General features: G+C 44.1%; 1 protein-coding gene across 1 annotated transcript in view; it reads left to right on the top strand.

Moving 5' to 3' along the window:
* SORL1 (sortilin related receptor 1) overlaps positions 1-11,807 on the top strand; it is a 167,204-nt gene extending 155,397 nt beyond the window's left edge. The window contains exons 45-48 of the mRNA XM_069470765.1: positions 572-678; positions 3,143-3,335; positions 5,575-5,787; positions 7,570-11,807. Coding sequence (XP_069326866.1) covers positions 572-678; positions 3,143-3,335; positions 5,575-5,787; positions 7,570-7,637 — 581 coding nt within the window. The 3' untranslated portion in view covers positions 7,638-11,807. The remainder of the gene's footprint in view (positions 1-571; positions 679-3,142; positions 3,336-5,574; positions 5,788-7,569) is intronic.
* Positions 11,808-12,226: the final 419 nt, after the last annotated feature.

The following is a 12,226-nucleotide window of genomic DNA, read 5'->3' as shown; positions in this document are numbered from 1 at the left end:
AGAACCTGGAATGAGGGTTCTCGACAGTTCCTCGTGGCAATCTGACACGTTGAAAAGGAGATCAATAACTGGGCAGTAGATTAAAGGGCAGTCAGGCTCAAGTTCAGAACAGGTAATAAGCTCAGTTACTTGGCTAGGAGCAGACGGTGTTGGGAGTTTGGATAACAAAGGCTCAGGCCCACTTAGGCTGGCAGTGTGAGCCGTAGGCCTGGGCCATACCCTGTTGTCACTGCAGTGCCCTTTGTTCAGGCAGAAGTCCTTATCCCATTTCATTACTTCCCTACCACCCCTACCCCACCCCATTTGTTTTTGTTCACCCTTGGGTCCAAGGGCTATTAAATTCACTACGGTCCAGATTTCTTGGCTAAAGGTGTCATAAAAACAACAAAAGAGATGCCAATTAAAAAGTATCTACCATGTGCTAGGCTCTACTAAGCAGTGTATGTGTTTTGTTTCTTCCTTAACCCAGCCCTCCAGGGCTAGCATTATTTAATCTCTCTTTGACGAACAAGAAAACAGAGGTTCAAATGTGGATCCACTAACTGCATTCCATCTCATCCTTAATTTTCAGTTTCGTTATCAGCACCTGATGCCTTAAAAATCATAACAGAAAATGATCACGTTCTTCTGTTTTGGAAAAGTCTAGCTTTAAAGGAAAAGTATTTTAATGAAAGCAGGGTAAGTTCCTCCTTCATTCTCAATGACTTTGGAAATTTAATTGAAATGCTATTTTAGAGATGAGCTCGTTAACAGCATGCTGGCATATATAGTGTAAAAAGAAAAAAAAGAGTAGGGCATAGAAGGTAACTTGAGAATTAAAGGACCATTTTCTATGGGATTGCTAATTAGCAAAATGTTTATACTGCCCATTAAAGAGGAGAATCTCTGCACTAAGCAGTTTTTAATCCTGAACTTGTCTTCCCTGAGGAAAGGGAAATGGGCTGGAGCCCTTGCTGTGCTTCCTGCAGCTGGCCTGGGGCTCGCACGGTAACCCCAGAGTTCTACTTTTCCCGGAACCTCCAAGGGCCCCCACCTTTCCTGCACCCTACGAGGGCCAGGCGGTGACTTCAGACCCGGGACCGGAGCTGCGCACTCCACCTGGCATCTCATCTCACTCTCTTTGCAGAGAAATAAGAGGGAGCGGGAAACACTTGAAGACACGCTGTTGACTTACGAAGAACATCTCTGTTTTGTTTGGCCATTGGCAGGCCCATGCTGCATTCCCAGCCAGAGATAGGGGAAGGAGAGCGAGACCTGGGAGTAGATTCGCCAACCAAGGGTGGGCAGATTCTTGAGAGGAGCTGGGTTGGCCCCATCGACGGCAACGCATTAGCTAAATAGGAGTGCAGTGAAGCAGCTGTGGCTACCTGGAGGTTCAGTGTAGGCAGAAAGCCCAGGACTCTAAGTAGTCACCGCGTAATGCCAGAAGCACAGCTCAATTAAAATTTGAAAATTCTCACCATCCACTCTGAGAATTCTCACAAATCTCACAATGATGACATACTGTATCCTTAAGTATAAAAAAGCTTTCAAATTAATTCACAACAGAAATATTCTAATTTGGAAAAAGGTTCAGGTAACAGAGTAAAAACATTCCAGCCACAGTAAGATAGCAAAAAGAAAAGTTCCAACCTCACTAATAATCTAAACAGCAAAGATATGGCACTTTCACATTAAATTGGCAAGGTTTGGGGGAAAGAGTATAACCAGTGTGGATAATAGTTGGGGAAATAAGCACTCTGGGAATATAAATTGGTTTCACCTTCTGTGAGGCTCGTGGGTGATATGTATTGAAAACGTTAAAAGCATTTGTACCCTTTGATCCAGTAATTCTTCCAGGATTTTACACTAAGAAAACAATGTGCACGAAGACTTGATGTACAATATTTATGATAGCAAGAAAGAGGAAACAACCTGAATGCCCGACAGATGAGGACTGGTTAATTAAGTTATGAGTGGTTGATGTTTGTGTAATTTATTTTCTTTATATCTTTATGTATTTTACAAATGTTCTACACCAAATATATATTAAGTAGAAAATAATAACCGCTAGTTGATTAAAAAAAAAAAATGCAGGGATGGGATTCTAGGTAGGTATTGGGAAGCCCAGTTTGGCAGCCAGTTGCCGTTAGGGGGTCCTTCCTGGGTAGGAGAAGCCCAGCTTTTAGGTTGGGGTTACAGGTCAGTATTCCATTCTTAGTGGAAGGTTCTGGCGTAGGCATAGCATGTCCTTCTTCCCTCTCCCTGACTTGGGGTGCAGAGAATAGGCAGGTCGGTGGAATAGAGACCAGAGACCATAGTTATACAAGGGGGCTCATTACATGGCTAGACATAAGGGATTGAGTCTTTTGGGGGGGCTGTGGGGATGTTGGTAGCTTTGACACTGGAATACTTGGGGATCAGCAGAGAAGTCAGGTTGTCAACCCTCATCTCAGCCAGCATCCTGGGTCGGGGCTGTCCCAAGTGTGACTTTTCCCAGCACAGGAGTCCAGGACTCTTCTGAGACAGTCTAGCTAGGAAGATTATTTCATCCTCCCCTCCCGTGAATAGGGCCTGAGCCTGCTAAAGTGCTTCTTGTTTCAAGGCCAGGTTGTTAAGGGGCTGAGAACAGCGTAGGCAGAGCTAGAAAGTAGGCAGTCAGGGGGTGAGCCGGCCGTGACAGTCCTACATATTGTTCTAAGGGGAAAGGTCCTGTTTTTTGTAATTGCAGGTTCCCCTTTCTTAGTCCATTGCTGGAGTCCCCCGTGATCTGGATTTATTATTAGCCAAATCCCAGTGCAGCAAACTATGGCTGAATTTTCCATATTTGTGGCATTTAGTATTGCCTGAGATGAGTGGACTGTTGACCAGAACTTTGAGTGGGAATTTGTTAAAGTGGCTTTCCTGAGGGCCACAGTTTTCATTTCCACGATGCAGCTCACAAGTAGGTGTGATAGTTATTTGAGACATTGGGGATGGGAAAATTTCCATTTTCCGAATTCAGTATCTCCGTGGTAATGTAAAAAGAGCTAGTGAGAAACCCAAAGTGCTTTAGCATCTCTAAAAGCCTGCAATAAGGAGCTCACATAAAGTTGGAAGCAGTAATAGCGGCTGTCAGGTTCCTTATTCATCTTGCTGAGCAATCTCTTATGTTTGTTTTCAGGGCTATGAAATACACATGTTTGATAGTGCCATGAATATCACAGCTTACCTTGGGAATACTACTGACAATTTCTTTAAAGTTTCCAACCTGAAGATGGGTCATAATTACACTTTCACTGTCCAAGCAAGATGCCTTTTTGGCAGCCAGCTCTGTGGGGAGCCTGCCGTCCTGCTGTACGACGAGCTGGGGTCTGGTAAGTCGCCATCGCTGCCAGTTTTCGTGTGCAGTTCTGGGAAAATCGCAAGAATATAGTATGGTTTGGTGACCATGTGTCTTTCTAAGACATTGAAAATAGTCTTTCAGCTCAAAAGAAAATCATTTATGAATCAATTTAATCAGGTACTGATTTATTTAACAAATGCTTCCTGAACCAGGTGTGATACCAGGGGCTGGGATTGCAAGGTGACCGTATGCTGAATGTAAAGTGCAATAAGGGCAAGGTTTTGTTTAAAAAGGGGGTTCTAGGTTAACACGAGTTTTGTTGTTTGTGTTTTATGGGACTTCTCAGGGCCTCTAACCCGGGATCCTCCAAGTCAGCAGATGATCTCATGACACAGTCACTGGTTTTATAGCCCTCCCCCGGTTTCTTAGCTATCATCACAGAACCAACGTCAGGCCTGGAATCTCTGTCTTGGGGACATTCAGAGATGTTGGTGTTGGAGCCGTGCTAGTGGTGGAGGAGAGGACCTTTCTGTTTGTACAGAAAGTCTGCTTATATTGTAGTCGCTTGGCCAGGATTTCAACAAATGTTTTGCCACTGGTCTTTTTAGTTCCATTTACTCCCAGCCAAGAACTAACCAGTGCTCAAGCCAGAATCTCGTGTTAGAGCTGCTAAACGTTCCATCGCATAGTGCTTCCCAGGGTGTGATCTCGTGCAGTACTTATCCTTGGCGCCCTGCTGAAAGAGGGAAACACTGCCTACCACCTCCCTTTGGGGAATCACAGTATTAATATGTTAGAGGTTCTGGGAAGGCCCTACCAAAAAACACACAGCGAAATTCCTGTTGATCTGGTGTTTCCTAAATAGAGCCCCGTTTTTTAGGCAAAACCAATCAGCAACCTGTGAAGTATACCGTGGGAAAATCTATCGTGAGGACCCCCTACCAGCCACCTTTACGAACCCAAGGTTCTGGGCAGAAGGACTCTCTTGTTGGGCCCCTGGGCCTGCGTCTTGCCCCTTGGTGTTGCCCTTCCCCTTGGGAGTGGGGCCAGGGCAGGAGCTCACGTATTCTGCTGCCTTCCCTGTACTACCCTCCAGCCGAGGGCATTGCCTTGATTTACCACTGTATGGTTGGGATAGGTTGGGATACATTAAATTACGATTTTGCTGGAGCTTTTTCTGGCAAGGAGAAAATGCAAGAAACTTAAACACAGACATGAATATTGAACGGTTAGATTAGGCTTGTAAGACAAGGCTGCTCTCTCACCCATCTTTATGAACCCCCGTCAGGATGAGAACCCGGGACAGCTGCGGAGCTGTCTGCGTGAGGCAGAGGCCTTGCCCCTGCCGCCCCCTGTGCTGGGGAGCAACCCCCACCTGTTAAGGCTCCTCATGGACACCTGGACCAAGGAGAGTCCACCCTGCTTCCTTTGCTACCATCTGATTCCAAAGTGTCATTTTCCTGCTTCAAGTTCAGACTTTCCCCAGGGTTTTCGACATGAAAAGTGTGCTCCTTTCAAGGACACTGACGGGCCCTACCCCAGCAGGGTGAGAGGTGGGGGATGGCTTGGCCCGAGAGCCCTAGTGGGACAAATCTAGTAAATCATCACGAAGCCAGTGTTTGCTTAAGACGGTGGGAAGGGGGCGTTGTTTTTAGGTTATAAACACCTAAATGGCTTTGCAAAGAGCTTTAAAAAATGTTAAATGTATACAGAAACTTGTTTCTTTCTCTCTCTTTTTTACTTAAGTAAAAAAAGCTCATAAAACTTCATGAGCTGTTAAGTCGGTATTGTAGTAAGGGAATCTCGTTTGTATCACTTAATGGAGCTTCAGGTAATTGCAGTTCAGAGTGACTTTGGTGCCAAGTAGGGGGAAATAATTGCAATCTCGTTAATTAGTGGTCTGATTTCACATCCTCTTATGTAAGGGGAGCAAGTGGTCTTAAGTAATAATGCTAATGAAATCAATGTTGATACCCCAACAAAGGTCTCCCTTCCAAGAGATTATCTAAATAACCAACAAGGCAGTGATTAGGAGTCTAATGTAATTACCGTATTTGCATGCACAAGGCCCTTGGTCTATCAGCTCATGGCAAGTAGTTGGGAAACAATCAGCATCACGCCACGTGCAGGAGGAACGTGTCACACCAGACAGGCGGTTTGGGTAGCTGTTGCCAACTCCTCGCTGTTTGGGTGGGTGGAGCCTTGAGGGGTTGCCCGGTCTGTTCTCCTGCCCTCAGGTAGGCTTATCGGTGAGAACTTTGCCTCGGCAGGTGGAGATGCATCTGCGATTCAGGCTGCCAGATCTACGGATGTTGCTGCCGTGGTGGTGCCCATCTTGTTCCTGATACTGCTCAGCCTGGGGGTCGGGTTTGCCGTCCTGTACACAAAGCATCGGAGGCTGCAGAGCAGCTTCACCGCCTTTGCCAACAGCCACTACAGCTCCAGGCTGGGGTCAGCGATCTTCTCCTCCGGGGATGACCTGGGTAAGTGGGGCGGAGGAAGCTGGTTTCCTCCCAGGACGGACACCCCCCCACCCACCGCTGCTGCCCCCCAACCAAGCCTAGGGTTTGATTAGGAAACACCTACCTTCCGCTCATCTTTTGACACTAGAGAGTTATTCCTCGAGCAGTGCTTCCACTGCTTCAGATTAAAACTAGTCAGGGCCCTGGCTTTTAACTTTTAAGTTAAAAATTTAAATTTTAAATTAAAATTCCACGTTCTCAATAGTGCAGTTGTGGCCTCAAGCAGGGAGCGGCTTTGTGGAAGGAATGGTAGGAACTCGCCTTGCACAAGAAGGGTAGACAGGCCCTGGGCTTTGGAGACTCCTGACATTTGGGGAAATTCTCACGAATGCCCAACCTCTCTGTCCCCCTTCACAGACCTGCAGTCTGACATCTCTGGAGACCCTAGTCGGGTCAAAAAGTGATGCCTCCCAATCAGCTTCTATTGAAAGAGGCCCTTTCCCTCTTTTTTTTTTTTTTGTTTTTTTTGTTTTGTTTGAGACAGAGTCTTGCTCTGTCACCTGGGCTAGAGTGCCATGGCATCAGCCTAGCTCACAGCAACCTCAAACTCCTGGGCTCAAATAATCCTCCTGCCCCAGCCTCCCGAGTAGCTGGGACTACAGGCATGCGCCACCATGCCCAGCTAATTTTTTCTATTTTAGTTGCCCAGATGATTTCTTTCTGTCTTTAGTAGAGATGGGATCTCACTCTTGCTGAGGCTGGTCTTGAACTCCTGACCTGAAGCGATCTTCCCGCCTCGGCCTCCCAGAGTGCTGGGATTACAGGCGTGAGCCACCGCGCCCAGCCGCCTGTTAATGTTTCTCTTTCCAGTCGCTGGTGTAACCTCACCAGCCATTCTTTTATGTATTGGTAACACATAGCAAGGGAAAAATAAGGAAATTTCCCTTTCTGAAGTCTTTACGGCAGTCGTTTAATTCCTAAACAACGATAGAGCTGGTAGACCATGTAATAAAGTGGGTGTGTTAAAAGGCTTCCCCAAACTCAGACTGCTGAATGTGAGTTTATGCTTATTTTTTCTGTAAACTAGTTATAATTATTTTTCTGTGTTTATAGAGACATGTATGTATTCCCATCCACTGATTATATGATATTAGCTCTGCTGCTTTCCTTCCCCGTTTCCTTTCTTGTTTAATAAGCAAGCACTTGGACTGCCTTGCATGAATGGGGTCACTTCTTTGCTTCTGCTGTTGGGACCAAAGAAGTCAACCCGCCATGGTGCCATGCAGTAATCCCTGCATGTGGATTGGGACTCAGTTGGATAGGATTGTGCCAGGGGTCACAAGGGGACAGACATTAGCCTGGGAAGCTGTCCTCAAAATACTTAAACCCCTCCAAGATCCTTTTCCTCAGGCAGCTTGGTTCAAAAGAGAAAGCAGACAATGACGTTCACTGTGCTAATTAGGGTGTAGGTAACTCAAATTGCAGAAGCAAAATCACCTATTGAGCTTTTAGGCAGGTAATGAGCTTCTGTTTATCTAAAAGCTTTACTTTCCTTATTTGGCTAAGTTCAAGCTACCATTAAAATAAGCTTGGGCATCCATTGATGGGGAGAAGGTGACCAGGGGTGGCAGAGGGTAGCTGGACTGGGTTTTAGAACTGATGATTGTACCTGGCTGGCTGTGGTGTATTGACTTTCCCAGTTGCGGGGTACGATAGGGTTGGAGGGGGTGGGGAGAGTGGTGGGACGTGGGGTCAGGTAAAAGTGTGCTGGAACTCACCAAGACCTGACTGTTTTGTCTTTAGGGGAGGATGATGAAGATGCTCCTATGATAACTGGATTTTCAGACGACGTCCCCATGGTGATAGCCTGAAAGAGCTTTCCTCACTAGAAACCAAATGGTGTAAATATTTTATTTGATAAAGATAGTTGATGGTTTATTTTAAAAGATGCACTTTGAGTTGCAATATGTTATTTTTATATGGGCCAAAAACAAAAACGAAAAAAAAAAAAAAAAAAGGAAAGGAATGAATAAACTTTGTAGTAATCAACTGTGAACTTCAAACCAGGTTGATTTTAGTAACCAAATTGCTTTGATTTGACATTAATGTAGTCTTACAGGGCTGTGCTTGCTGGGCATGCTTTTAAGTCTGTGAGATAATTTTGGTTCAGTAAATTGGCCATTCTTTTTATTTTTCTAAGACACAGAAATGTATTTAATGAAAACCTCAAGAGAGAGTGATGGATGGAATCCCTTCTCCTTGAAAGTGTGCTAAAATTTTCAATTTTGTTTGGATTTGGTTTATATGAAAGTGTTTGGGTGTATTATGGGGGAAGGTTATTTTTATGTTATTTTGTTAATTTATTGGGACTCTGTATAAGGCCAGACTTCAGTGTCATCAGACACCACATGTGTTAGGAGCCCCTCACCCCTAGGGTTAGGGGTGAGGAAACGAAGCATTTTTTTTTTTTTTTGCCATTCCAGAAGTAATCCATTTTTATTCACTTGTGTGTCATGAAATGGTCTTTGGCAGGAGAGCACTGAGTCATTCTGGATTTCATTCAACAGAGCCACAGCCTGGGGAGCCCTGCAAGTCAACAGCTTCCGCTCTTAATAATTGGTGGAATTTCACTGTACATGCCTCTGCCTCTGTACAAGGTGTAGCGTTGAAAGCTACAAAATGATAACACTGCTTTATTATACACTGGCTTCACTGTCATTACAAAAAATTACCCTGGTTATGGGAGTTCTACATCTGTGCCATGATAGATACACTGGCAAATATAGCATGTGATTTTTTCCATTTTCCGTTTTTTTGTTTTCGCTTACCACTGAAGAATCTCGAATGTAAAATTTTGTATTTGGGTTGAGGTGGCCACTTGCTGTCCTTAAAAATCCATACTGATATATGCAGTCATTTTGAATTGGGTCAGTGCCTTCTCTCTCTTTTTTTCTTTTCTTCCAACTCCCTCACCTGTGCCCCCACCCAATCTAACAAGAAAATGGTCTACCCTCTCACAGAGATAGAAGAGATCTAAAAGTTTGAGACCACTCCATCCAATTAACAATAGCCGCAAACACTAGGGTTTGTTCATTTATTCTCTCTGTAAAACAAACTGTGCTTTTTTTTTTCCTTCTGCTTTTAAAATGCCACTCCTGTATTCCAATCACAGCCACTTGATAGTTATGTAGACTCCATCGGGACTGATGCCCACCCTTCAGACGTAGTGTTGTAGCCCCCAACGTCTAGCGTTGTTGTGACATGTACTGTATGAATGTCGCTGCACCCTTTCCTCCCCGCAAGAAGCAGTGAGCTCTGGGAATATTCCAAAGTCATGCCTCTGAACACTTGTCCTTTATATGCAAGCTTCGTAAAACCCCATGCCACCTTAGATGCAATGTATCACCTTCTCACCAGTGGTTGGTATCATTCTTGGGTGATAATATAGTTTCATTCTACCTAGGGGTTGTTCGGAAAACAAAGAGCTGATTAAATGTTTTAGTTTTTAAAATGTTTATTTATATGTTTTTTTAGGTGAGGAATATTTTAAACGGTAGACATTTAGTGTGCCATGTACGTAGGACCCTATTTCATTTTAACAAGTGGTAATAATGATGAACCTTCTTCCAGCATATTTTATTTCCTGTCATTCTCCTGTTTTGTTTTTTTAAAGACTGGAATTTCTTTGGCTTTATCATTTCTTATCCTGGAGTTTTGCTCAAACCCCCAAGCCCTACCACCTCTCCTTTAATAAGCTCTTTAAGTAGCTGAAAGATTAACAGTCTGGTGGGAGGCAAGTCATTTAATTGAACCACTAGAAAGTGTATTTTCTTCTTTTCTTTTTCTGCCAACTTCTTGGTGGCATTTGTAAAAGCTATGATATAAAAGGCTCTGAGATGTTATTTTCAGTTATTCCATAGGCAAGCCTTTTTACAGAGCATATGTCTGCAGTTGGCAGCTTGAGATATTTCGAGCATCCACTTCTAGTTACCAGTGCCTCCCAATGCTTTAGTACACAGTACTGTATAGACTGGCCATCACCCCTCTCCTTGGAAAATGCCACTGTGCTGTTTGAAAAAAAAGCAGCCTTTTAGGGCTAGAGTATTTTATATAAACAGAAGAGCTAAGTTCCTGAAGACTAAGCTAGATAGTTGCAGCTATGTGTAAATTGTATATTTTTATGAACTTTTGAAGCACGCACTCCTATTTCCCTCTGCATAGCTTTGTGGGGATTTGATGTATATATGCTGTCTGCAAGAGTCCAGAGGTTGGAGTGACAAGAGGAAATGAAAACAAATATTTCACGCAGCCATTGAAGGTGACCAGATAACTATCTTCACTGTGACCAGTGGGAGCCCCTGGTTGCTTGTGAAGAAGGGGCTTTTGTACCTTGATGGAGATGTCACTTTGAAAGTTTACACTGTGCAGGGAGAAGGTCTCTTTGTCTCCCAGAGTACGTTAGAATGTCAGATGCCTGCATCCACGGGGACCACGATGGGCCACCAGAACTTGGTTGGCAGGGGGAGTGTGTGAGTTTTCTCTGGAAGCTGATTTTGCCCTTAAGTGTATTGAGCCTTATGAGACATGGGTCCATGTGGGTACAGTGACAGAGAGAGTGGACTTTTACAGAGGATTCCAGGGAGAGGCCATGTCTGTGATGCCTGTTTCCAGACAGGTGAGAAGCTCTAGTAACTACGGCCACCCTGGCAAGCTGGGTAAATAGTTATGATTCTGGGTAACTGGTTAAAACTTCTGACTTTTGGAAAAGTAGTTCTTGGGGTTCTGTCTCTGGCAGTATCACTAAGGATGTTTGGGTGGGACAGAGGGGGGCCACCCAGCTGCATGTTCTCTCCTGCCCATCATGTGTGGCCACTAGATTAAGCTATACTCAACTATTTAGGGAATGTGACCCCTTTGAAAGCAATGGCCATTTTGGGGGGAACTGGGAGAGCAAGAGTATGGAGAGCCCTGTATAGATAAGCACCCACTTCTGCTTGGGGGATCCTGCCTTCGGATACCTGCCCAGTGGTCACTCCAGCTGGTAAGATTATTTTTCCAGTACTTCCTTAGGAGCAGAAACCCTATGCTGTCAGGTTTGGTTGGTCCCTTTCCCACTAAGGGGGTCATGGTGAATCCCCGAGAATTCTCTTCCTTCAGCAGACAGTTGGGGGAAACCCAAAGAGAAGGGATCCATAGATAGAACCAAACTGAAAACCACCCCGGTATTGGTTTTAGCAATTGACTCTAAAGCTCTGTGCAGAATCTTGTGTTGGGACTGTATCTTGACATTCTTAACGATGTTATTTTTCTTAACTGGAGTGTGTGCTGCCTTTCAGGTACAATTTTTGTGTAATAAAAGCCAGTGCATTAAGTTTATATAGACTACTTTCTATGCAAGACTGAGATATGGAATAGATAGCAAGAGATATGTACTGTTGGGTACCCGGACAATAGATTTGTTTTCAGAAGGAGTACCACCACCCAACATGGGTTGAGGGGGGACAGATTACACATACGTTTCTGCCCACTAATTTTGAGCAGCCATATTATGAATTAAATCATCAGAGCCAAGTAATAACCCAAGAATGGTATTAGTTTCACGTGTAATAGCTCAAATGGAATAAGCATGAATGCTGAAGTGGAACATTATCCTCAGATATTCCATGTCACTTCTCATTTAAAGACTCTTGGTATGAATTATTAGAAACTTTAGGCAAAAATCAAAAGTATTTGTAGCAAAATAAAGGCCTATTTTGCTCTTATTTAAAGTGAAACACTGTATACTTGTTTCTCTCCAAAGTGAAATTAGGTATTTATAATTTCAATTGCCTGGATACGTTTCCAAGTCACTGATTTCTGCTGAAGATTTTACTATATTGTTGCATAATGTTAAGATGATTTTTGTCTCAAGTCAACTTTTTTCACTGAATAAAAATTTAACTGGGTCAAGAAAATGTCTATTTGAATATCCACTCTCTACGTGTGTCTTGAGTTGTTCTTTTGAGTGCAATAAAGATGGCTAACGCAGTCTCCAAACACCATTTGATTCGTCTGTTTTCAAAGGGTGTTTATTTCATAGATGAGAGAACACGAAGACCTGGAGTAATTTTGTGATTAACAAGCTGGTCTCAGATGGTGGATCCTTGAAGAACACGCTGTCTTTGTGTTGGCTGAGGGGTGGGGAGACGGGGCGGCTGTTTTGAAGTAAATAGAATTATTCCGTAGGGGCGATGACTAAAGTGGCTCCCTTAAGGCTGTAACTACATTTGCTAAGAGACAGTTTGCTAAGAAGGCAATTTTCAAATCGAAGAGAAGAAAGCACAGCAGCGTAGATGAGCTGTGTGTCTAAGAGCACTTTCAGGAGGTTTCTGTAGACAAGTCTTGTGAAGAATGCCGCGCCTGGGCAGGCGAACGGCAAATGGACCGTAAGTCAGGATTGCAGGGTGTGGGACTGGCGGGT

The sequence above is a fragment of the Eulemur rufifrons genome, chromosome 6, assembly GCF_041146395.1.
Source record: "Eulemur rufifrons isolate Redbay chromosome 6, OSU_ERuf_1, whole genome shotgun sequence".
NCBI lineage: Eukaryota > Metazoa > Chordata > Mammalia > Primates > Lemuridae > Eulemur > Eulemur rufifrons.
Note: the sequence above shows the minus strand (reverse complement) of the source record. Positions and strands in the feature narration are given on the sequence as shown.